The 26,161-nt window shown below is 46.6% G+C and overlaps 1 protein-coding gene and 1 non-coding gene across 2 annotated transcripts in view; both read left to right on the plus strand.

Annotated features, from left to right (window-relative positions):
• LOC126030706 (zinc finger protein 420-like) overlaps positions 1-26,161 on the plus strand; it is a 97,908-nt gene that overhangs the window by 25,077 nt on the left and 46,670 nt on the right. Inside the window, exons 2-5 of the mRNA XM_049788911.1 lie at positions 10,084-10,171; positions 12,797-12,923; positions 16,071-16,147; positions 19,109-20,918. Coding sequence (XP_049644868.1) covers positions 10,136-10,171; positions 12,797-12,923; positions 16,071-16,147; positions 19,109-20,918 — 2,050 coding nt within the window. The 5' untranslated portion in view covers positions 10,084-10,135. The remainder of the gene's footprint in view (positions 1-10,083; positions 10,172-12,796; positions 12,924-16,070; positions 16,148-19,108; positions 20,919-26,161) is intronic.
• Positions 221-282, plus strand: LOC126031862 (U7 small nuclear RNA). Its single transcript, XR_007503674.1, has one exon. It is a non-coding gene; the product is annotated as a U7 small nuclear RNA (small nuclear RNA).

Below are 26,161 nucleotides of genomic sequence, written 5' to 3' on the forward strand. Positions count from 1 at the left end.
TGGGGGGGGGGGTTGGGAGCCATACCTGGTGGTACTCAGCGGTTACTCTTGGTTCTGCACTTAGAAATCACTCCTGGCAGGCTTAGAGGACTATATGAGATGCCAGGGATAGAACTCGGTCCATCCTGGGTTGGCGGTGTGCAAGGCAAATGCTGTGCTATTGCTCTGGCTCCTGACACAAATATATTGATTTTGTATTTCTCATGAAAAATGGAATTATCAGTATTACAGCTCTTTTAGAATTTGTCCAGCAGGCCTTCTGGTCTCCACCAGAAGGCCCCTCTAAAAAAAATGAAATTATCAAAATTTAGATCCACATAGCTCAATTTGAAGTTATTGTTGTATCTCTCTCCATGGTGTTACTAATGTCAGTGTCTAAGGATTTAGACCACAACCACAACCACTGGGATGTGGTTGGTGCTTGTTGTATTACTGTTGAGGCTCATTCAGCTTGGTAGATTCCTATGAAACTTTTCTATCAGATCTCCTATGACACTACAGGGATGACGCAGTACTGAGGTATGATGTGGCCATGGTCCAGGATCTAAAACAAATCTGTTGACTTGGAAGTTTGAAAAAAATTTACATCATTGAGCTGGGCCATTTCTGTCAAAGTGTAGTAGCTGCAGAAAGGGAAACCTGTACACACCCCTGTAGCAACTGCCCTCTCGGTACTGAGAGAGAAGGAAGAGAAGAAACTAAGGATATTTTTTATTCCTCCTGGTGTCTGAGGCCCTCTGCCATCTGGGTTCAAAAAAATAAATAATAAATGAATAAATGCAAAGCAGGCAGCATTTATCCGATGCTTTATCTCTGCCCCCACTCCTGTGCAGGCCAGCAGGCACTGCTCTGGTCACTATTCTAGCCCTCCCCCCCCCCACAAACACTCCAAGTTTCTCCTTTTATACCAGGCATGACAGGGGGCGTGTTTAGGGGCGTGTCCAGATTCAACAGTTATTATAATGGGGTATCCAAAGGGAGTGTCCAAGTCCAACTGCCATACCCACCCCCTTTCTGAGACTGCCATATCGGCAGCCATGATCTCTTTTGGAGCTTCGTGAAGCTCATTTTCCAATAAATTGAAAGAAAGCTTTCACGAAAAAATCGATTGCAATTTGATATATGGTAGTAATGACTTTTGAGAGGATTCTCAAGGTCAAGCATTTATAAAAAATTATCACCAGAACGTCTCTAAACATGAGAAAGTACGTGTTTGAAAAAGCTATGCGTAATCTTTAAAGGTTTTTATTACTTATCTGGTAATAGGTAAAGCAACTTAGTTGAACATGGTGTAAGAATATTGTGGTTATAATAGGACGTTGAACATAGTCTAAAAGGTTTCATTAAGAGGTCTGATAGTGGGCCCAGAGAGATAGCACAGCGGCGTTTGCCTTGCAAGCAGCCGATCTAGGACCAAAGGTGGTTGGTTCGAATCCCGGTGTCCCATATGGTCCTCTGTGCCTGCCAGGAGCTATTTCTGAGCAGACAGCCAGGAGTCACCCCTGAGCACCACTGGGTGTGGCCCAAAATCCAAAAAAAAAAAGAGGTCTGATAGTTTGATACACTTAAGAAAAAGTACTCAGGGCCAGAGCAATAGTGTAGCAGGTCAAACATTTGCCTTGTTCGTGTCCAGTCTAGGTTTGATCAGCAACATGCCCTACCAGGACTGATTCCTGAGTTCTTAGCCAAGAGTAACTTCTGATCTTCACTGGATGTGGCCCCAGCATTAAGGAAAAAGTACGCTCATTGTTTCAAGACATTAAAGCTTGCTGTTTTATCATCAGGAATTATTTCTCATGACATCAAAGCTGCAGAATTTGGTGATGTGTTTTAGAGGAAATACAAGTCACGTCCTATGTCACATCATATGTGGAGATAACCAAAAACCTTATGTAAATGGTCACCCTGTGCAAAGTTACCTTGAAACAGTTTGGGGTTGATGCAGACATTCCTTAAAGCTCCATTATTGGGCCCGGAGAGATAGCACAGCGCGTTTGCCTTGCAAGCAGCCGATCCAGGACCAAAGGTAGTTGGTTCGAATCCCGGTGTCCCATATGGTCCCCCGTGCCTGCCAGGAGCTATTTCTGAGCAGACAGCCAGGAGTAACCCCTGAGCACTGCCGGGTGTGGCCCAAAAACAAAAAACAAAACAAAAAAAAAAAGCTCCATTATTGCCATGAAAAATAGATCTCCGGCTTGCCGAATGTTCACTGTAAATGAATTATTTGTTTATTTTGTTTGTTTGTTTTTGAGTCACACCCAAGGGCACTCAGGGGTTACTCCTGGCTCTGTGCTCAGAAATTGCTTCTGGCAGGCTCGTGGGGCCATATGGGATGCCGGGATTCAAACCACCACCCTTTTGGTGCCTTGCATCCATGCTATCTCTCCGGCCCCTGTAAATGAAATCTTAAAGCCCAGGGTTCTGCAGTAGTTAAAACCATCAACAATTATGACATCATCAATCTAAGAATTGTGACCTGTCACATTTCTATTCTTCATGAAGCAAGTAATTTCTCTGTCTCCTCTGATTTTTAAACATTAATGTTCTTATTTTATAAAACTTAGATTAGGTTCTGGGGTCAACATGGTGGGCAGGCAGATAGCTATAGCCATGGTTTGATTGCTGGAGGCCCTGAAGAAATAGTATTACAATGCTGTGGGGTTCAGTAAAAGTGGGAATAATGTGTGACACGCATCAAAGATCAAATCTTTGAGAATAGGACACAAAAGATGCCACAAAGAGACTCCATGAGAACCTTTATGATGAGAGAGTGTTTCAAAGTAAGACAGCCCTGGACAGGACATTGTGAGTGGAGGTCTTGCCTGAGGAAGAGTGGACAAAATACAAGGAGAATCATTTCTGTCCTGAACCATACTTGAAAGAGACTTTCCAGAAAGAAAAGAGGAAAGAATGAGCAAAGGATCCTTTCTGTAATCTGGTAGCAGCTGTCCCCAAATTATTTTTAGGAAGGTAAGGCTGAAATGTTCAATGTTGACTGTATTGAGTGGCAAATATAGTACTTTAAAATATTGTCAAAATATAAAGAAATGAAACTGTTTGATTAATCTGCACTTATATGAAGCAATTACCTTTTTGCAAATAAAATATTTCTCCAAAGCATATTCTAATATCATACCTAGGTTATTAACACTGATTAAGAGTTCAGAACTGGGGGCCGGAGAGATAGCATGGAGGTAAGGCATTTGCCTTTCATGTAGGAGGTCATCGGTTCAAATCCTGGCGTCCCATATGGTCCCCCATGCCTGCCAGGAGCAATTTTTGAGCCTTGAGCCAGGAATAACCCCTGAGCACTGCCAGGTGTGACCCAAAAACCACAAAAAAAAAAAAAAAAAAGAGTTCAGAACTGACTCGATTGCTTTCCCATCTCAAAGAATTCTCTACCCAACAACTACTAATATGTTCTTCACATATATAATTTGCCATTTTAATAATGCTACTTGATGGACATATACAGTATAAAACCTGTATGAATTTTCCCACATCCCACATCCCTACCCCACCACATTTTTTAGGACTATACCAGATTCTTGAGTGCTCTTAATAGTTATTACACTTGTATCTTAGAGAAACAGTTCATGATATATGTATATAAGTTTAAAAATTGGGAAGGTTATTAAATTTCTATGTTATTACATACTTGTATTGATACTAAAAGGAATCTTCATTATATGGACAAAATATGCACAAGTGAAATAGCAAGGGTGTTGGTACTTGCCTATTTAATTTCCATATTTGTGGACATACTCACAGGGATAAGACAATGTTTCCATTTTCCTCTTGCACCAGCACTGTATATGCAGTTCAATTATCTCACTTTGGGGACCGGAGAGATAGCATGGAGGTAAGGCATTTGCCTTGCATGCAGAAGGACAATGGTTCAAGTCCCGGCATCCTATATGGTCCCCTGAGCCTGCCAGGAGCGATTTCTGAACATAGAGCCAGGAGTAACCCCTGAGAGCTTCGAGTGTGACCCTAAAACAAAAAAACAAACAAACAAAAAAACAAAATCAATTATCTCACTTTTACACAATCATTGTCATTTAAAATTTTTTTTTCATTAAAATTTTTTTTCATTGTCATTTTTTAAATTTTGGTCGTTAACTTAGTGGGTAGTGAAGTAGGAATTAGAAAGAAAAAAAAACCCACACATACAGAGCTGATACCTTTTGGTTATCTCACCTCTCCCCAAAATAAAGAGAGCGAGTCCCTCCAAAGTGGCTTGGGGATTATTTGGAATCTATAATACAGTACTCTATAGTCTCCTGGGATCCAACATCACCAACCACATCTACAAATGGCCCCTGAACCAGATCCTGAGAATAGGGACCTCAACACAAAGGTATGTCTCTAAGCACACAGAGCATTCACCCTGCTTTTCTTTAATCCCTTTAACAGAGCATACATCCTGCTTTCCCCTCAACACACAGAGATCACCCTCTACTTTCCCCTAATCTTATTGTTAGTGGCACATTATAAATATCCCATTCCCAACTAAAATGAATTCTAAAGTGGTTTCCCCCTAAAAGTATTACCCCAAGAGTGGTTCATGAGTGGTTTGAATCTGTAAGTGCTCTACTCACCCAGCATCCAACATTACAATTATTATCTACAGGCTTGAACAAAATCATGCCAAATTTTTTTAGAAATGGTAGAGAAAGGGCCCAGAGAGAGAGCACAGCAGCGTTTGCCTTGCAAGCAGCCGATCCAGGACCAAAGGTGGTTGGTTCGAATCCGGTGTCCCATATGGTCCCCCGTGCCTGCCAGGAGCTATTTCTGAGCAGACAGCCAGAAGTAACCCCTGAGCAATGCAGGGTGTGGCCCAAAAACCAAAAAAAAAAAAAAAAAAAAAAAAAAAAGATAGAGAAAAGAACCAACCAGACTATTGCCAGTGAAGTCCAGGTGTGAATTGGAGGTAAGAGGCAGCATCCACAAAAGGGTTATCTCTCTCTTTTTTTTTTTTTTTTTTTGGTTTTTGGGCCACACCCAGTGACGTTCAGGGGTTACTCCTGGCTATGCGCTCAGAAGTCGCTCCTGGCTTGGGGGACCATATGGGACGCCAGGGGATCGAACCGCGGTCCGTCCAAGGCTAGCGCAGGCAAGGCAGGCACCTTACCTCTAGCGCCACCGCCCGGGCCCCAAAAGGGTTATCTCTTTTGCTCTCTCTAGCTCTGCCTCTCTGGAAGGGCCAGATGATCTAGGACTTGTGCTTTGTAGGAGGAAGGTCAGGCCTGGAACAGGTTGGAGGGTGTTTGTCCTGCATGCGGGTGACCCATGTTGGATCCCTGAATCCCGTAATATACCCAGATTCTAGCAGAAGTAATTCATGACCACCACTTGGTGTAGCACAAACTCTCCTTCCCTTAGATCCCCCCAAGATGGGGAGTCTCCCAAGTTTCTTCCATTTCATCAGACAATTTTATTGAGCTGTGATTAATGATAATTTAAAATAACTTACTCTTGTTCATAAAGCTAAGAGTTTTCAGTAAAAAAAACATGAAAACTCATAATTACATCTTTCTTACATATTCATTCTAGTTCCATCCCCAGCACCCCAACTCACCATGACTGCTCACTGAGTGCAGAATCAGGATTCAGCCCAGTGAGCTGACTAAATAGGAGGAAAGAACAAGTGGCTGCATTTTAGTTGGTTCTATGCACCCAGTTGTGATTGTTTTGTTTTGTTTTGTTTTGTTTTGGGGCCATACCCGGCCATACTCAGGGGTTACTCCTGGCGCTGCGCTCAAAAATTATTTCTGACAGGCTTATGGGGTCCATCTGGGATGCCAGGAATAGAACTTGGGTCTGTACTAGAGCAGCTGTGTGCAAGGCAAATGACCTACTGCTCCAGTCCCCCAGTTGTGTTTCTTACCATGTAACACTTGTGGTTTGATCCAGGTCATTTAATTTCTGTGTGTATTGGCTTAGGTTTCGGACCACTACTAGCAGTGCTCAGGGATCATTCCTGCTTGGCTCAGAGGACCATATACAGTGCCAGAGAATAAACCCAGGATGTCCCAATGCCAGGCAAGTGCCTTCTCTGTAATATCTCTGGCCCCATGCTGGTAATGTTTTTTGTCCAGGCCATATCTCTGACCTTGCCCTGATTTTCTTCTTTTTGAACTTAAACCAGGATCCAAACTGAGCACCTTTGTAAAGGATAATTTCTATGCCCTATTCTTTTTTTTTTTGGGGGGGTCACACTTTGCAGTGCTCAGAGGCCACCCCTGGCTCTACGCTCAGAAATTGCTCCTGGCAAGCTTGGGGGACCATATGTGATGCCAGGATTCAAACCACTGTCCTGGGCCCGGAGAGATAGCACAGCAGCGTTTGCCTTGCAAGCAGCAGATCCAGGACCAAAGGTGGTTGGTTCGAATCCCGGTGTCCCATATGGTTCCCCGTGCCTGCCAGGAGCTATTTCTGAGCAGACAGCCAGGAGTAACCCCTGAGCATCACCGGGTGTGGCCCAAAAACAAACAAACAAAACAAACCACTGTCCTTCTGCATGTAAGGCAAATGCCCTACTTCCATGCCATCTCTCCGGCCCCATTCTATGCCCTTTTTGTATTTATTTATTTATTTTAATTTCAGTTCTTCTCAAGCTTAGCAGAAAATCACATTTCTTCATTTTTTTTTAAATTCACAACCTTATTAGAAAATAGACTTTCCCCCCATTTAAATTTTTTTCTTTCTAAGGAAGGAAGGAAAGGAAAGAAGAAAGAAAAGAAGGAAAACGATTTTAAAAAAATTTGAGGGAGTGGTGTCAAACCCACTAGTGCTCAAGATTTACTCCCTGTTCTGTGCTCAAGGCTCACTCCTGGCCATCTCAGGGAACCGTAAGATACACCAGAGATTGCACCCAGATCAGCAACATGCAAAGGAAGTGCCTTATCTGCTGTACTATTCAGCTTGTATTTTTTTTTACATAAATAACAGAACTTCTATATTAGTGCAACGTACAGATTTTAAGCTGTCTCAGGACATAAATACCACTTTCAGAGATGCTTGGGGGGACCATCATCCTTGCCAACGATGGAGCCCAGGTGGGCCCCCAAAGCAAGCACTTTCCTGCCTATATTATCTGGCCCCGATTTGGATGTGACTCATTGCCTGAGAGTTTTCATTATATAAGGGAGATCCTGGCTTTGGTACTGGCACTGAAGAAAAAACAAAAAAACAAAGGACCAAACAAAAGCACATTATTTGCCTTTAGTTGTAGAGCTCTGAGGTGTGCCATGTTAGCACCCCAATCCGTCAAAAATAAATTTTTGGCTTTCTAGTCCCCACATAGGGGTTACCACTCAGGGGTTATTTCTGGCTCTGCACTCACACATTACTCCTGCCAGGCTGAGGGATGATATGGATGCCAGGTATCGAACCAGGTTGGCTGAGTGCAAAGCAAACATCCTATTCGCCCTACCCGCCAAGAAACCTAATTTTTAAATATGTAGACAAGTTGATGTGTCATGCCTGTGTGGCACATGTATGATCACATTACCAACCCTAATTTTACTTATGAAAATCTAGAAAGGTGATGTAATTAGGAGCAGGTGCTATATAGTACAGCAGGTTGGGCGTTTGCCTTGCAGGAGGCCTACAGGATTTGATCCCTGGTATCCCATAGGGTCCCCTGAACCTGCCAGGAGTGATTTCTGAACACAGAGCCAGGAGTATTCCTGAGCGCAGCCGGATGTGACCCCCCCCAAAAAAAAGTTGATTCTAGTTAATATAGTAATAATATTTATTATTAATTAGTAATTAATAATATCATAAGATAACATTAATTGGTTGTGAGAGGCCCCACATTTTATCCTCAGCATGCTATAAAATACAAAAACACCTAGATGAAACTCGTTTTTGTTTTGTTTTGTTTTGGGGCCATACCTGGAGGTGCTCAGGGACTATATCCCTGGCAAAGAAAAATTTACTTGTAGTTACCACCTAAGACTTGCCTTTACCTGGAGCTGGCCCTTTAAGGCTCGAGGCGGTGACGGATGACATCAGGCAGGACGTGGGACCTTTTTCGAGCCGGACGGGCCGCCGGGCCTGGGCCGCCTTTGGTCCGGTGGGAAGCGACGGATAGAGGCGCCCCGGGTACAGGGGGCGTGAAGGCCAATTGGCCTCGGCACCGACGCCCCGCATCTCCCGGGGTCCGCGTGGTGAGTGACGGGCACCCCGGCGTGCCGGGCTTGGGGCGCTGGGGTGCAAGCATGCTGTCAGTGCATGATCCTGGGGCCCCTGGCCTCGGTGGCCTCCAGCTCCGCGATGGTGCTGCAGGGACTTTGGGTCCAGGGGTCTGGGTCGGGCCTACCCTGAGCGTGGGGCCTTGCATGGGTGCGGGGGACTCTCCCGATCACCCACATAACGGACTGCAGGTCCTGAAGCTGCTGGAGAACCTCCAGATGGACAGTGCGGGTCAGGTCCACACCCCCCACGTAAGGCCCAGTTGCCCTTTGTCATTTTTACTGTCTGCCAGGAAAGGGGTTCTGGGGTGACATGTGGGGCCCTGGTCCAGGCAGCAGGGTGGGGTTTCAGGGAACACTGGGATTTTTCGGGTTTCTTTTCTCCCTGCACTCAGGAATCATTCCTGGTCTGCCTAGCCCTAGAGGATTATTTGGGGGTGCTGGAGATCAGATCCTGGTGCCAATCAGCACCCTACTGTCAGTATTGTTGCTCCATTTATTTTTTGGCTTGGTGTCATGCCCGGCGGTGTTCAGGGCTAATGGCTAGCTCTGCATCCAATCATCACTTCTGACAGGGTCCTGGGACCCTATCCCTATGCTGGGAACCCAACTCAGGTAGCCTACATGCCTGGCAAGTCCCCTAACCGCTTTACTATTATTGAGTTTGACTTTGGTGGGGTTTTTTGCTTTTGTTTTTCTAGATAAAAAAATTTTGCTCTTCTTGTCAAGTTGCAGAGCAACTTGCCCCTGATGAGTGACCACGGACTTTGAGGTGAGTGCTCTGGGAAAAGGATTTTATGCAAAATAGTTACCTTGGGCAAGGCCAGAGTTGGGGTGTCCAACTCTATGGAAACATGGTCTGGAAACATATTTCATGTCCAAGTATCCAACTTGAGCCAGTGGACTTCAGAGCAAACAAACTCCCAGCAGTACTATTGTACCCCCTCCACTTTTTTTCTTCATAGTTAAAAAGTAAACTTTAGGGGCCAGGCTGGAGCAGCAGCACAGCGGTAGGACGTTTTCCTTACACACAACTAACTTCGGACAGACCACGGTTCGATTCCCCCGGCATTGCATATGGTCCCCAAGCCAGGAGCAATTCCTGAACGTATAGCCAGGAGTAACCCCTGAGCGTCACTTGGTGTGGCCCCCCCCAAATAAAAGCCAAAAAAAAAAGTAGACTTTAGAATCTCCAATCAACTGTCAGACACAGGTCAAGTCGTGGCTTTTACTAAAATCTGTGGAGATTAGGCTAATTGGGCTGTACAACCTACTGTTCAGGCTCTTTCCACAAATGTTCCTGCACAGAGGAGCAGGTGCTTGATGCCAGGTTCAGATGTTTTGATCAGACTTAGGAGCAAGCAGGACCCAGGGTAACCCTGGGCCAATGGGACAAAGCTGTGGCGGTGTCCCTGTTCACCCAGGACCTGAGGTGACCCATGTGCCCACCAGCCTGCCAGGAGGGCAGCAGAGGGTTTGTCCCCAAGTCCCTGTAGCAAAGTCATTTCCTGGCTTAATGTTGGGGCAGTGCTGCTTCCAGTCTCAGAGGCTCTGATGTGCAGGGCTTCTGCCCCAGAGTGTGGGGGACTTCCCTGGGCTCCTAGGGGCTGTGTGGAGTCCAGGGAGGTTGCAGGGTTCAAGGCTGCAGTTTTCTCCCTGTGAAGTGAGGCCAGTATTCTTGGCCCTGTCACAGCTTGGATCCCAGCCCACTCTGTGTCTTTGGAATAGATAGGAGCCTTTGGCCTCTCTTTCCCTGTGTGGGTCTGAGCTGGTGCCCGGGGCTGCAGCCCATCAGGGTGTTTCTAGCCTCAATGAAGTCACTTCTGGTAAGGGCAGGGGATTCTGCTCATCTCTGGAGCTCACGATTATGCTTTTCCTCCAGGGCTTCCTGCAAAGGCCTTGCTGCTGCTCTTCGGGTATAATCCAGGAGGGAGATGATGGGGCTGCATCATCTGACGTCCTGTGCCCAGGTAGGAGGGCAAGTGTGGGCTGAGAGAGGGACAGGATGGGAAGACAGGAATGTGGGGAGACAGGGTTGAGTGAGGTTCCTGGAAGGGGTTCTTGACTCTTTTGTTTGAGGCCATCTTTTCCTGTTTGTTGTGTTGTATTTGGTTTGGTTTGGGCCCACACCCAGTGATGCTTGGCCTTTCTCTTGGCTCAGTGCTCTTGGGTCTCCCTGGCAGGTCTCAGATCTTTTTTTTTTTTTTTTGGTTTTTGGTTTTTGGTTTTTGGGCCACACTCGGTGGTGCTCAGGGGTTACTCCTTGCTATCTGCTCAGAAATCGCCCCTGGCAGGCACGGGGGACCATATGGGACACCGGGATTCGAACCAACCACCTTAGGTCCTGAATCGGCTGCTTGCAAGGAAACGCCACTGTGCTATCTCTCCGGGCCCAGGTCTCAGATCTTATGGGGTGCTGGTATCCTGGTTACATTTCTGGTAATATGGACCCTGATGTTGGTGAGGAATGAGATCTTGATCTCAGGATTTCTGCCATGACGCATCATTCTTGCCTCACCTGAGGAAAAGCTCTTTTATTGATTTTTTTTTTACTTTTTGTTACCACACAGAAAGGACTTACTCAGTCCAAGCTCTGCACTTGGGTGTTCTTCCTGCTGTGCTCGAGGACCATATGGGGTGTTAGAGATTCAGTCTGGGGCAGCCAAGTGCAAGGCAGGATTCCTCCCCATTGTCCTGTCCTTTCAGCATAAAGTTCTTTTTTTTTTTTTTTTGCTGATTTTTGCTGTTTCCAGATGCTAAACCAATACCCATGCCCACGACTCTTTTCTGTCCTCACCAGGACCCTCCATGTGGGTCTGTCATACTAGCTCCCGCCACAACTCTGGGTCTGGAAAGAGAATTTTCTACCTTAATAAAAAGAACGCTGCTGGGGCCGGGCGGTGGCGCTGGAGGTAAGGTGCCTGCCTTACTTGCGCTAGCCTAGGAGACGGACCGCGGTTCGATCCCCAGGCGTCCCATATGGTCCCCCAAGCCAGGAGCGACTTCTGAGCGCATAGCCAGGAGTAACCCCTGAGCGTTACCGGGTGTGGCCCAAAAACCAAAAAAAAAAAAAAAAAAAAAAAAGAACGCTGCTGGGTTTTTCCCTGCATGTGCATTTCTTTGTGTGTTTTTCATTGGTTTTAGTTTTCTTTTCTTGGTGCTATGTTATCTCAGGTTTTTTTTTTTTTTTTTTTTTTTTGGTTTTTGGGCCACACCCGGTAACGCTCAGGGGTTACTCCTGGCTATGTGCTCAGCTCAGAAGTTGCTCCTGGCTTGGGGGACCATATGGGACACCGGGGGATCGAACCGCGGTCCGTCCAAGGCTAGCGCAGGCAAGGCAGGCACCTTACCTTTAGCGCCACCGCCCGGCCCCATCAGTTTTTTAAAATTTTTATTGAATTTTGTGCCACAATTGTAGTGCTCAGGGCTTCTTGACTCTGCACTGAGGATTTCCTCCAATGACATTAGGGACCCTCATATGTGCTTGGGATTGATCCTAGGTTGGTCCTGTCTTGCCCTCTCTGTTATTGCTCCAGCCCCAGGACTTGAAGTTCAGCTCTTTTGTCTTCTTTGCAGTTTCGCCTCCTTCCTGTAGCCACATTTCTCCTCAGAAAACTAGTTATACTTTCTCTTTTTTTTTTTTGGTTTGGTTTTTGGGCCACACCTGGTGATGCTCAGGATTACTCCTGGCCATGCGCTCAGAAATTGCCCCTGGCTTGGAGGACCATATGGGATGCCAGGGGATCAAACTACGGTCTGTCCTAGGTTAGTAACGCCCTACCACCTGCACCATTGCTCCGGCCCCTCCAGTTGTACTTTCAGAGCCTCCTTGACTGCAGTCTCATGGCTCTGTTGCTCTAAGAGGGAAACGTGAGCAAAGGATCTTTCTATATGAAATAGGGATTGGAAGTCAGGTCGTTTTTACCTACTCAAGGAGGGTTTATTTGGGGTTTAAGCTTTGAGTCACTGACTGGACCTTGAATTTTTCTCTCCTATTTTTTTTTTTTTTTAACTTTCTCTCCCTAGTACTAAGGGTAGAGATGGGCGTTAGGGGCAGGTTTGGGCTGGTGTGTGCTTAGAAATTTGGGCACACCCAGAGTTGCTTTTCAGCTCCTTCTGTCTGTATGCTCAGGAGTTACTCCCAGGAGTGCTCATGGTCCTAATGTCACAGAGCACTGGTGTAGGGGTGATTTGTGTGCAAAGCCACTATCTTTGAGAACCTTCTTTTTTGTGTGTGTATGGTTTTTGGGTCACACCCGGCAGTGCTCAGGGGAAACTCCTGGCTCCACGCTCAGAAATTGCTCCTGGCAGGCACAGAGGACCATATGGGAAGTTGGATTCGAACTGATGACCTCCTGCATGAAAGGCAAATGCCTTACCTCCATGCTATCTTTCCAGCCCGAGAACCTTCTTGAATAATGTTGGCACATCATGTTGGCTGATCTGGTTTCTTAGTGTGATTTCTGGTCCCTGTGTGCTGGGGGTGCCCATGGGAAGAAGGACATTGAAGCTGGTTCCTCCTATAGGGGTTGGGGAGCGTCCCATCCTCGTGCTCAGGTGGGGCTCAGCCCTGACTCCTATGTATCCTGGCTCAGGACACAGTGACCTTCTCCGACGTGGCCGTGAGATTCTCCCCGGAGGAGTGGCCGTACCTGGACGACTCTCAAAGGAAGCTCTACAGAGACGTGATGCTGGAGACCTACCAGCACCTGCTGGCCATAGGTGAGAGCTGCTCTAGGGCATTCTGGGTTCCACAGGGACATGCTTCTGCAGATCCCAAGACGAGCCTCTACCTAATTGTTCTTTTTTTTTTTGGTTTCTGGGTCACACTCGGCAGTGCTCAGGTATTACTCCTGGCTCCATGCTCAGAAATCGCTCCTGGCAGGCACGGGGAACCATATGGGATGCTGGGATTTGAACCAATGACCTTCTGCATGAAAGGCAAACGCTCCACCTCCATGCTATCTCTCCAGCCCCTACCTGATTGTTCTAACTCCCCAGCCCTGACTTCATTTCTTAGATGAGTTCAACTTAAAGTTTGACATGTCATTTCACAGTCCTGAGAGATAGTAAAGTGTCTCAGGTCTTTGCCTTGGCTGAGTCCAAGCAGGTTTGATTCCAGCTCTACATTATTCCCCTAAGGTTACCAGTTGTCGTTGTCATTCCTGAGCAGAACCAGGAGTCAGCCTGACCCCTGCAGAGTTTGGCCCCAAATTCCCCTTAAATCAAGTCTTTGTTTTTTGTTTTCACCTGGAGTACTCTTAGTACAGAGCTTACTCCAGCCAATGAGCTTAGGGATCACTCACTCCTGGTGGTGTTTGGGGGTCATTTCAGGTGCTAGTCATCAAACCCATGTCAGCCTTATCCAAGGTAATTGCTCCTCTCTGTACTATTTTCCCAGACCCCAGGACTCCAACATGAATATGAGGAAGTGTGACTTAAATTTATTTCATGATTTGTTAAAGGCCACATAGCACCAGGACCTCCTGATCTTCTTGGGGCATTGTGAAGGAGGAGTAAATCTGAGTTTTGTGTGCAAAGCATGTTCCCCAGTCCACTGTGGTGTATCTAGGACCTCCATTTGTGGGTTGTTTTTTTGTTTGTTTTTGTTTTGGGCACTTAGTGGTTATTTCTGGCTCTGCGCTTAGAAATCACTCCTGCCATGGTTCGGGGGACCATATGGGATGATGAAGAGAACCCAGGTCGACCTCGTGCAAGGCAAATGCTTGCTATGCTATCATACTGGCCCCTCTGTTTATGTTTTGTTTGTTTCTTCAGGGAATATGTGCAGCAGGACTCAGGCTTCCTACTGACTCTGCACTCAGGAGTCATCCTTGGCAGGGCTTGGTGGTGCTAGGGATCAAACCAGGGCAAGCTAAGTGCCCTCTAGCACTGTACATTCATTCCAGCCTCTACTATTTTGGGGTGGAGTCACATACCCTTGGCACTCAGTGGTTACTATTATCCCCCTTGGTAGACCATATGGATGTTGGGAATCAAACCTGGGTTGTCCTCTTGCAAAGCAAGATACTACCTTCTGTACTGTCATGTCTGCCCATTCTGCCAGTGCTCCCTCTTTTTTTTTTTGTTTGATTTTAGTCTACTCTGAGCAATGCTCAGGCCTTACTCCTGGCTCTGTGCTCAGGAATCACTCCGTGCATTCTCGGAAGACCATATGGGATGCGGGTTATCAAGCCTGGGTCAGCAGCATGTAAGACAGATGCCCTACTTGTTGGAATACCAGGTTTTCATTCTATCCCGGAGAATTCTTTGCTCGTGCTTGTTGCTCACAGACTGGAAGTACTTCTGAATTGGTCCCTTAGCCCTACTGGTCTCCATGCAAGGGGGTAATCTTTCTCTTCCCAATAAAAAAACTTGTATCTAAAGGAGAAGTAGCTTGCAGTTTCTGTTTCCACTATTAGTCTTTCTGCCTGCTAGTATCTTTTGCTAGTGAGCAGAAAGCTTGTGGTAGAATTTTCCTGAACCTGTTCTTTTTCGTTTTTGTTTTTGTGTCACACCTGGCAGTGATCAGGGATTACTCCTGGCTCTGCACTCAGAAATCGCTCCTGGGGGCCGGAGATATAGCACAGCAGTAGGGCTTTTGCCTTGCGTGCAGCCAACCTGGGACAGACCCAGTTTGATTTCTGGCATCCAGATGGTTCCCTGAGCTTGCCAGGAGCGATTTCTAAGCACAGAGCCAGGAGTAAGCCCTGAGCATTGCTGGGTATGACCCAAAAACCAATCAATTAATAAATAATGTATACACTGCTTTTAAAAAAAATAAAAGAAATCACTCCTGGCAGGCTCAGGGGACCATATGGGATACCAGGAATCGAACCAAGGTCCATCCAGGTTTGGCTGCATGCAAGGCAAACACGCTGCTGCTGTGCTATTGCTCCGGCCTCCTGAACCTGTTCTATCTCTACATTTATTTGCTGTGCTGGCATTGCTTCCAGACCACATTTCCCTAATCTCTCAGGATTGGAGCATAAGGCTTCTGCTTTGCTACCCCACTGCGCTATTGCTCTCACTCTCACTCTGTCTCTCTCTGTCTCTGTCTCTCTGTCTGTCTGTCTGTCTGTCTGTCTCTCTTTCTCCTCTCTCTCTCTCTTTGAGGATTCTTTATGGTGGTGGTTGGGGTTACTCCTGGCCCAGTGCTTCAGGATTCACTCCTGGTGGGCTGAGTGGACGATATGAATAATGGGAGAAGCCTGGGTCCTCCACTTGCAAGATAAACACCCTCCCCTCTGTGGTAAGGCTCTGGACCAATTTTTGAGAATACTAAGAGTTAATTCTTTGTTTTGGGGTCACACATGGCAGTACTCAGAGATTACTCCTGGCTCTACACTCAGAAACCAGTCGTGGCTGACTTGGAGACGTACTATATGAGATGCTGGGAATCAAAAGGGGTGCAAGGGAAACATCCTACCACTGTGTTATTGCTTGAGCCCTGAATGCTAAGAAATTTTTTGCTAATGTTTTAGCAATTCACTTTAGCAATTTGCTGACAATCGGATGTTAGTCCTGGTTCTGCATACAGGAATCAGCCCTGGCGGTGGTGCTTGGAGTGTTTTATGGGGTGCTGATCATTGAACTCGGGTCAGCCACATGCAAAGCAAACACTCTCCCTGCTGAACTATTTCATTGGTCAACTCAGAAATGATTTTTGTCTGTACAATTTCCAAGTGAGCCCATCCCAAACCTACTGTGGATTTTGCCAACCTCCATGAAGGGATCTTCCCAAACTATCTTCCCTTTTGTTTCAACGGATTTTAGAACATAAAAACATGTATTCACTCAACCTATGTTGCTGCCTTTAACCAGTTTCCTTCACCTAATTCTTACTTTGCATATTTGGTTTGAATTTAGAGCACGGACCACCCGTTCAGGATTTGGCGTTTCAGCAATTAGCTTTTGGAAGCGGATCTCCAAATAGGACTGAGATGGTAAGATTTGCAAGTTTCAGATCAATATTATTGTGGTAATGGGATAACTAAATGGTACAATAGCACTGAAAATGTGGGACCCAGGTTCCAGCCCGTCACCCCATCAGTGGTCTCTGCTCTCCTGGGAGGATCCAGTGCCCAGAGCAGAAGTCGCCCATTAGTCTCACCTGAGGGCTAAAGTGAATTCAAGAATTTACAACTCAGGGGCCAGAATAATAACAAAGTGGTAGACATTTGCCTTCTATGCGACCGACCCAGGACAAATTGGGGTTCGATTTCTGGCATACCATATGGTCCCCCAAGCCTCCCAGGAACGATTTCTCATCGCAGAGCCAGGAGTAACCACTGAGCACAGCTTGGTGTGGGCCCCCCAAAAGACATTTACAGCCCCAAAAATAGGGTATTTGCACACTAATGAAATACAGTGATTTGTTAGGAATAAGGAAAGAGAAATACTGTGATTTTTACTTCATAAAACTTAAGCTCGGTGTTATTAAAACTCGATCATTTCTCATCTGGATCCATATTCCAGTGTAATGGTCTCTTGCTGTGCATGGGGATAGAAATTGGGTTTCATTCTTGCCATTTTATGTGGGTCCCCAAGCCCCACAAGAGTGATTACTGAGCACACAGTCATGAGTATGCACTGATCACCGTTTGGTAAATAAAAAATTAAAAAAATTAAAAACTGGGGCCGGAGAGATAGCATGGAGGTAAGGCGTTTGCCTTTCATGCAGGAGGTCATCAGTTCGAATCCCGGTGTCCCATATGGTCCCCTGTGCCTGCCAGGAGCAATTTCTGAGCGTGAAGCCAGGAATAACCCCTGAGCACTGCCGGGTGTGACCCAAAAAAAAAAAAAAAAAAAAAATTAAAAACTTACTTATGTTTGAGAACATTATATTATAGTGAGACATGTATTTTTTAGCCTTTTTTTTTTTTTTGTATGTGTGTATGTTTGTTTCTGTTTCTTTTTTGGGTCTACACCTGGCAATTCTTTTTTAACTTTATTTATTGGTTGGTTGGTTGGTTTGTTGATTTTTTTTCTTTTTTTTTTTTTGGTTTTTGGGCCACACCCAGTGGTGCTCAGGGGTTACTCCTGGCTCTCTGCTCAGAAATAGCTCCTGGCAGTCACGGGGGACCATGTGGGACACCGGGATTCGAACCAATCACCTTTGGTCCTGGATCAGCTGCTTGCAAGGCAAACTGCTGTGCTATCTCTCCGGGCCCCGTTGATTGATTTTTGGGCCACACCCAGTGATGTCCAGGGCTTACTCCTGCCTCTGCACTCAGAAATTGCCCCTGGCATGCTGGGGCACCATATGGGATGCTGAGTATTGAACCGGGTCCTTCCCGAGTAGGCTGCACACAAGTCAGACACCTGATCACTATGCTGTGTCTCTGGCAATTTTAAGAGTTCTTCCTGACTACACCCAGGGATTACTCCAGTCTGCCTTGAAGGACACTGTGGGATACTGGGAATCTAACTGAGGTTGATTGCATGCAATACAAGTGCCTCTCCCACTGGACTATCTCTCCTAACCTATTGAGATATTTATATGTCATATATGGCCTCTTGCTTTCTGTTGTGTATGGGGATCTGGCCCGACATTTACAAAGTGCTCACAAGTTTCACACTGAGCTCTTAACACAGCCCCAAGAGGCATTGTTGTTTATATTTGTTTGAAACTGGTTTTTCAGTTTCTGCAGAGGGATAGATTGACCTTCTGGGCCTCTTCATTGAAATGATGGCATCGAGACATTCGCCCACCATGGTACTCTCACCATTCATAAAATTTACCCATCCCATCAATGATGAATAAATCATTAGAATGTTGCAACAAAATGACACATATGTAACAGGCCCAAAGCAAGATGGACATGCTAATTAAGAAAAGAAGACAGGGGGTCAGAGAGATAGCGTGGAGGTAGGCCTTGCATGCAGAAGGACGAAGGTTCGATACCCCGACATCCCATATGATCTCCCGAGCCTGCCAGGAGTCATTTCTGAGCATAGAGCCAGGAGTAACCCCTGAGCACTGCCAAAGGTGATCTAAAAACTAAAAAACAAAAAAAAGAAAAGAAGACAGGGCCAAAGAGTTAGTACAGTAGGTAGTATCCTTACCTTGCACTCAGCTGACACATTCCCCAGCATCCCATAGGTTCTCCAGAGCAGCACCAGGAATGATGCTTGAGTGCAGAGCCAGGAGCAATCCCTGAGCACTGCTGGGTTTGAACCAAAAACTTAAAAATGAAAAGAAGAAAAGACAAACATCAGGGGGCTGGAGAGATAGCATGGAGGCAAGGTGTTGGCCTTTCATGCAGAAGGTCATTGGTTCGAATCCCGGCGTCCCATATGGTCCCCCGTGACTGCCAGGAGCAATTTCTGAGCATGGAGCCAGGAGTAACCCCTGAGCACTGCCGAGTGTGACCCAAACACCACAAAAAAAAAAAAAAAAAAAAAAAGACAAACATCAGAAACAAAAACACAGGATTATGGGCTTACAGCCTCGAGAACCAAGGAGTACTATCCTCAAAATACAATATTTATTGTTAGAGCCAGTAAATATAGGGAAGAAAATAGAAAACAGAACAGATTTAGCTATTCAGCTAATATTTTCCTGATCAATAAGGTCTGGGGCAGCTACTGCAAAAGTGTTGGGAATGACTTCTAGAGGAGATAACAGATACCAGAGTGAACAGAGAACCCCCATCGAGAGGCCCTTTCCTGTGAAACTCTGTAATTGGTCATTTAGGGTCTAGAAATCACCTTTCTTGCCCCTGTGCTCAGAGTATTTCCTAACAAAGCACATTTCTTGACTGGATGTCTACCTGTCTCCAGAGACACCCATACCTGTGGAGAATAATTTCTGTGATAGAAATCAGACGTGTAGGACTGGATTTGAACATGGAGATAGTCAGGGGAGTGGGAAGTAATTTGACTAACTCTCTGCCCTTTAACAGGGAAACAACGAGCCCCGGAGGGACGGGGGTGATCCTTTGCTTTGGGAGCCATCCTGCCTGCACCCTGATGGAAATGAGCACTCGGCGGGGGGCATCTGTTGTGGACGGCCTGACAAGCACATTCCCCATGGAGTTGAGCCACCCAAGTGTAAGCAGTGTTGGGGGACCTTTTCAGATGCTGAGCACCATGATGAGCCCTTGGACACCCCCAGTGTCCCACAGGATCCCGCTGACTGTCATCAAGGTAGACATCCGTCACGCCCAAGTGACCCTAAGGAAGTCCAGACACCAAAGAAACGTCATAAATGTCAGGAGTGTGGGAAGGCCTTCTTTCGATCCTCACACCTTTCTGAACACAAGAGAATTCATACAGGTGAGAAACCTTATACATGTCAGGAGTGTGGGAAAGCTTTCTCTCGATCCTCAGTACTTTCTATTCACAAAAATACTCACACAGGACAAAAGCCTTATAAATGTCAGGAGTGTGGGAAGGCTTTCACTCGATCATCTGCCCTTTCTACGCACAAGAAAATTCATACACGAGACAAGCCTTATACAGATCAGGAGTGTGGGAAGGTCTTTAATGACCCCTCACACCTTTCTTGGCATAAGAAAATTCATACAGGAGAGAAACCTTACACATGTCAAGAGTGTGGAAAGACCTTCACTCGATCCAAATCCCTTTCTGCTCACAAGAATATTCATACAGGAGAGAAACCTTATACATGTCAGGAATGTGGGAAGTCCTTTGCTCGATCTTCAGTCCTTTCAACACACAAGAAAATTCATACAGGAGACAAGCCTTACAAATGTCAGGAGTGTGGGAAGGCCTTCATTTCCCACTCAGTCCTTACTGTGCACAAGAAAATCCATACGGGAATCAAGCCGTATGTATGTCAGGTATGTGGGAAGGCCTTCACTCGATCCACAAACCTTTCTGACCACAAGAAAATTCATACAGGAGAGAAACCTTATACATGTCAGGAGTGCGGGAAAGCCTTCTCTAGATCCTCTGCCCTTTCTATGCACAAGAAAATTCATATAGGAGACAAGCCTCCTACTTACCAGGAGGATGGGAAGGTCTTCACTGACCTCTCAGGCCGTACTTGGCACAAGAAAATTCATACAGGTGAAAAACCTTACACATGTCAGGAGTGTGGGAAGTCCTTTGTTCGATCTAAATCCCTTTATGTTCACAAGAAGAGTCATGCAGGAGAAAAACCTTATAAATGTCAGGAGTGTAGGAAGGCCTTCACTTACCCATTTGAACTTTCTGCACACGAGAAAATTCATACAGGAGAGAAACCTTATACATGCCAGGAGTGCGGAAAGGCCTTCACTCGATCCTCAGGCCTATATAAGCACAAGAAAAATCATACAGGAGACAGGCCTCATACATGTCAGGACTGTGGGAAGGCCTTCACTTACCACTTTGAACTCACTGTGCACAAGAAAATTCATACAGGAGAGAAACCTTATATATGCCAGGAATGTGGGAAAGCCTTTGCTCGATCCTCAGGCCTTGCTGCACACAAGAAAATTCATACAGGCAACAAGCCTCATACATGTCAGGAGTGTGGGAAAGCCTTCATTTACAACTCAGTCCTCACTGCACACAAGAAAATTCATACGGGAGTCAAGCCTTATACATGTCAGGAGTGTGGGAAAGCCTTCACTCGATCCTCATTCCTTTCTGCTCACAAGAAAATTCATGCAGGACAAAAGCCTTATACCTGTCAGGAGTGTGGGAAGTCATTCACTCAATCCTCGACCCTTTCGACACACAAGAAACTTCATACAGGAGAGAAACCTCATGCATGTCCGCAGTGTGGGAAGTCCTTCCTTCTAATCTGGACACTTACTCAGCACATTCGTGTTCATACAGGAGAGAAACCTTATGCATGTCAGGAGTGTGAGAAGGCCTTCACTTCCTCCTCAGCCCTTATGAAACACAGGAAAATTCATTCTGAAGAGAAATCTAGGTAGGTAAGGAGTATGGGAAAGCCTTTACTTTCTCTTCAGAATTTTTTTTTTTTTTTGGTATTTGGGCCACACCCGGCGGTGCTCAGGGGTTACTCCTGGCTGTCTGCTCAGAAATTGCTCCTGGCAGGCACGGGGGACCATATGGGACACCGGGATTTGAACCAACCACCTTTGGTCCTGGATCGGCTGCTTGCCAGGCAAACGCCGCTGTGCTATCTCTCCGGGCCCTCTCTTCAGAATTTTTAGTATGAAAATTGTATCAGGATTTCCTTTCACATCACAGACCAGGGTTCACTGTTTGGCATTATCACAGTGTGTAGCTTCCTAAAAGAAATAAAATTGAAAGTAGGGAATGTGTTAAGGACTGTGTTTACTTCTGAAATTTTTCTGCATAATAAAAGAGTATTTGGAGAGAAACTTTAAACATAAATGCTGTGGGAAGGACTTCATTTGATCATCCATTTGTCTATTTCATCATTATCTGTTTATATATATATTTTGACCGTCAGTATCCCATTTGGTCCCCATGCACCCTGGGAGTGATTGTGAATGCAGAGCCAAGAGTAACTTCTCTGGGCCCGGAGAGTTAGCACAGTGGCGTTTGCCTTGCAAGCAGCCGATCCAGGACCAAAGGTGGTTGGTTCGAATCCCGATGTCCCATATGGTCCCCTGTGCCTGCCAGGAGCTATTTCTGAGCAGACAGCCAGGAATAACCCCTGACACCACTGGGTATGGCCCAAAAACAAAACAAAACAAAACAAAAACAAAAAAAAGAGTAACTTCTATGTATCGCCAGATGTGGCCCAAATATTCATCCTGAAGAAAAACCTTAGTTGGCATGTAAGCAGTGTGGGGAGGCCTTTGTTCAGCATTCAGGCTAGAACAGGCACAATGAAATCCACATTGGTGTGAAGCCCCACACATGTTCAGTGCTGGATGCCTCTGTGACTGTGTTCCAAAATGGCCTGGCAGATGGAACCCCTGTTGTGCAATTGATCCAGGGCTTCTCCCTGAGGCTAAACCCTTTGGAGACAACACCATACCAGAGATGGGGAAGGAGTGCAGAAAAAGGTGCCATCTTCCCCATTTTTTTTTCAATTTTTGGTTTTTGGGCCGCACTCAGTGGCACTCAGGAGTTACTCCTGGCCTCTGCATTCAGAAATTTCTCTTGGCAGGCTAAGGGGACCATATGGGATTCTGGGGATTGAACTCTGGTCCATCCGGGTCTGCCACGGTACAAGGCAATGCCACAAGACAATTTGCCTTACCACTGTACTATTGCTCCAGCTCTCCCTCTTGTTTATTGACATTTGTTTATTGACATTCCCTCTCACAGAGACCTGGTGAAAGGAGATAGTAACTATCAACTCTGTTTCTGGGGGGCTTTCTTGAGGCCCATTGTTCATGCTTATCTTCTCCTCAGCTCCTCAGCTACATCCTTGGTGAAGTCCTGTTTCTCTTCAGGTATCCCAGTTCCTTTGGTCCTAAGTAAGCATTTGTGGGGGGACCTCCAAGCCATATGTGGAACATATCGGACACTGACAGATGCAGTTCAGAAACTGGTTAAGAGTATAGAGACTCAACAATACCTGTTGAAACAGTTAGCTATTGAGCCCCACGAGGAGAATATGTCCCTTTTACTTTCCAGTTCTGCCTACCTAAAAGAGCCAGGGAGATACAGAACTCATGCTTTGCAGGAAAGAAGTTGAGGATGGAACCTTGTGGGCAGCCCCCAAAGCAACTACCTTCCTTTCTGTACCACCTGAGCCCGATTAAGAATTTTAACGGGGCCTGAGCGGTGGTGCAGCAGTAGAGCATTTGCCTTGCATGCAGGTGACCTAGTACAGACCATGGTTCCATCCCCTGGCGTCCCCCCTGAGCCTCAGTGGGTATGGCCCAAAAACAAAAACAAAAAAAAGTTAACAATCTAAAAAATAAGTACATAAAGTTAAAAGGGGCCAGAGCAATAATAGCACAGTGGTGAGTGTTTGCTTTGCACGTGGCCAATCTGGGGTGGACCCACGTTCCCCGGCATCCCATATGTCCCTCCACCCCCAGCCTGCCTGGAGTGATTTCTGAGTAACCCTGAGCGCCTCCAGCTGTGGCGCAAAAAAAAAAAAAAAAAAAAAAAAAACAGAAAGAAAAGAATTTTAAAAATCTGTATGGCCTAGATGTGCCTCATTGCCAGAGCATTTCCATTATATACGCCCTCCAAGCTATACTTTAGTTGCCTCCCTCTGATATCTATTTATTGTTAAAAGGAGACTTTAGGAACCAGAAAGATAACACAGTAGAAGAGCATTTGCCTTGCACACAGCCAATCCAGGACAGATGGTAGTTCGAATCCTGGCATCCTATATAGTTTCCTGAGCCTGCCAGGAGTGATTTCTGAGCGCAGAGCGAGGAGCAACCTCTGAGCACCACCAGGTGTGACCCAAAACAAAAAGTAGGGGCCCGGAGAGATAGCACAGCGGCGTTTGCCTTGCAAGCAGCCGATCCAAGACCAAAGGTGGTTGGTTCGAATCCCGGTGTCCCATATAGTTCCCCGTGCCTGCCAGGAGCTATTTCTGAGCAGACAGCCAGGAGTAACCCCTGAGCACTACCGGGTGTGGCCCAAAAAACAAAAAACAAAAAAAAGAAAAGAAAAAAAAAAGTAGATTTTATTCTAGAAGCTCCAACTGTCAGACACATGTCACATCATGGTCTCTACTAAGCTCTAAAGAGACTAAGATAATTTTGTTGAACACACTGGAACAAAGGTTCCCACACAAAGGAGCAGGTGCTTTGCCGCCTGATTCAGATGTGCTGACTGGGGTTAGGATCAAGCCAGACTCAGAGAAGCCCAGGGAAAATGGGATGAAGCTGAGGCGGTGCCTATGTTCACCTAGGACCTAAAGTGACCCCGGTTCCCAGGAGGGTGCACCCAGGCCAGTGTCCCCACTTGCTAGGCAGGAGGACAGCAGAAGGTTTTTGTGTCCCCCCCACCACAGTGACAGCCAATTCTGAGCTGAGTGCAGCTGGCAACATTGCTGCCAACCTGCAGGGGGCGCTGTTGTGCGGGGGTTCCTGCCCTCCCTGTTCTAGGCCCCAAAGGCTGTGTGGGGCACTGGGCTGCAGCTTCTCTCTGTAGATAGAGGCCAGCAGTCCTGTGCTCCTCAGATCCCAACCCACTTCTGGCACCACAGGAGAGGATGGAGCCTCTGGCTGGGTCTCCCTATGTGAGTCCCGATGTGGTGGCCAGGGCTGCAACCCATGAGAACAGAGATTTGTGCTCATCTCATAGCTCATGGCTGTGACTTTCCTCCAAATTCCTCCAATTTCTCCTCCAATTTTTCCTCCAATTCCTGCAAAGGGCCTTGCTGCTGTTCTTCAGGAATAATCCAGGAGAGTGCTACCTGAGTAATAATCCAGGAAGGGCTTCACCATCTGATTTCCTGTCCCCAGGAAGGGGTCAAGTGTGGGCTCAGGAGGTATAGGGAGGGGGGCAGAAATGTACAGCTCCCAGAGTCGGTGTGTGCTCCAGGCGGGGGGGGGGGGGGGGGGGGGGCTGGACTCTGCTGTTTGAAGCCATTTTGCCCTTGTTTGTTGTGTTGTGTTTGGTTTTAGAGCCCTGTCTGGTGCTGCTCAGGTCTTACTCTGTTTCAGTGCTTGTGGTTCACTCCTGGCAGACGTCAGACCCTATTGGGTGCCAGGAATCCAGGTTCAGGTCCTGTTAATATGAGCCACAGGCTGGCAGGGCCAGACCAGCTGGACTTTATAAAAAAAAAAAAAAACTCGATTAAAAAACACACACATGGGGCCGGGAAGGTGGCGCTAGAGGTAAGGTGTCTGCCTTGCAAGCACTAGCGTAGGACCTCGGTTGATCCCCCGGAGGTCCCATATGGTCCCCCCAAGCCAGAGGCGATTTCTGAGCGCATAGCCAGGAGTAACCCCTGAGCGTCAAACGGGTGTGGCCAAAACACACACACACACACACACACACACACACACACACACGTACTAAAAAGGAAGCTGGAAACCTGCCTTTTTGTTTTGTTTTGTTTTGTGGCCACACCTGGCAGCTCTCAGGGGTTACTCCTGGTTCTGTGCTCAGAAATTGCTTCAGGCAAACTCGGAGAACTATAAGGGATGCTGGGGATCGAACCCAGGTCTGTCGCATGCAAGACAAAAACTGTGCTATTGCTCTGGCTGCAAAGCCTGCCTTTTATTTGAATAACTATGGCATGGAAAGTGGCATGGCCCCCGATGGACCTTAGTAGGTTCAAGGGACACAGCCAGTGAAGTTGCCTTGATGAAGCAAGTCGCAGTAAATCCGCAAACTGGGGGATGATTGAAAATTATATAACACAGTGCAGAACACCCATGAATTCCCCATTACAGCCAAATATTAAAGGCATTTAGGCATTTGTGTGGAATAAGGCTTCTGGGCTTCAGGCTGGGGTGAAGGTGAAGCCACCTGGGCACCTATGAAATGTATATGCTGGGCATGGGGTGTTGTGTTCTCAGGTTAGGGGTAGGGGTATCTCCCGCTCCCATTCTCTACCTTTATACTGAGCCGAGAAGAATCTGGAGCTCTGCTGTCTTGGTTTTGCTCTTTCTGGTTCCCAGTCTGTGGGTGTTTACGGTTTAGGACAGATCCTGAGTTCCTGAGCCTTCATCCCCTGTCTGTGTGCTCAGCCTGGCATCACACATCACAGACCTGTCGGTGCCCTTTGCTTTGACAGCTGGATGCCCTGCTGCCCTATCTCCACACTTGCCTTTTCATTGCATCATTAGTGTAGTTTAGAAATTCCCCAATAAGCTTTTTTTTTTTTTTTGCGTTTTGGGCCACACCCAGTTCTGGTTCTGTGCTCAGAAATCGCTCCTGGCTTTGGAGACCATCTGGGAAGCGGGGGGATCGAACCACGGTCTGTCCTAGGTTAGCGTGTGCAAAGCAAACACCCTAACACTTGCGCCACTGCTCCGGTCCCATTCTTATCCTTTTTAAAAAAATTTTTTTTCTTTTTTTGGGGCACACCTGGCAGCGCTCAGGGGTTACTCCTGGCTCTATGCTCAGAAATTGCTCTGGCA

Source organism: Suncus etruscus, chromosome 15 (genome assembly GCF_024139225.1).
Source record: "Suncus etruscus isolate mSunEtr1 chromosome 15, mSunEtr1.pri.cur, whole genome shotgun sequence".
Taxonomy (NCBI): Eukaryota; Metazoa; Chordata; class Mammalia; order Eulipotyphla; family Soricidae; genus Suncus; species Suncus etruscus.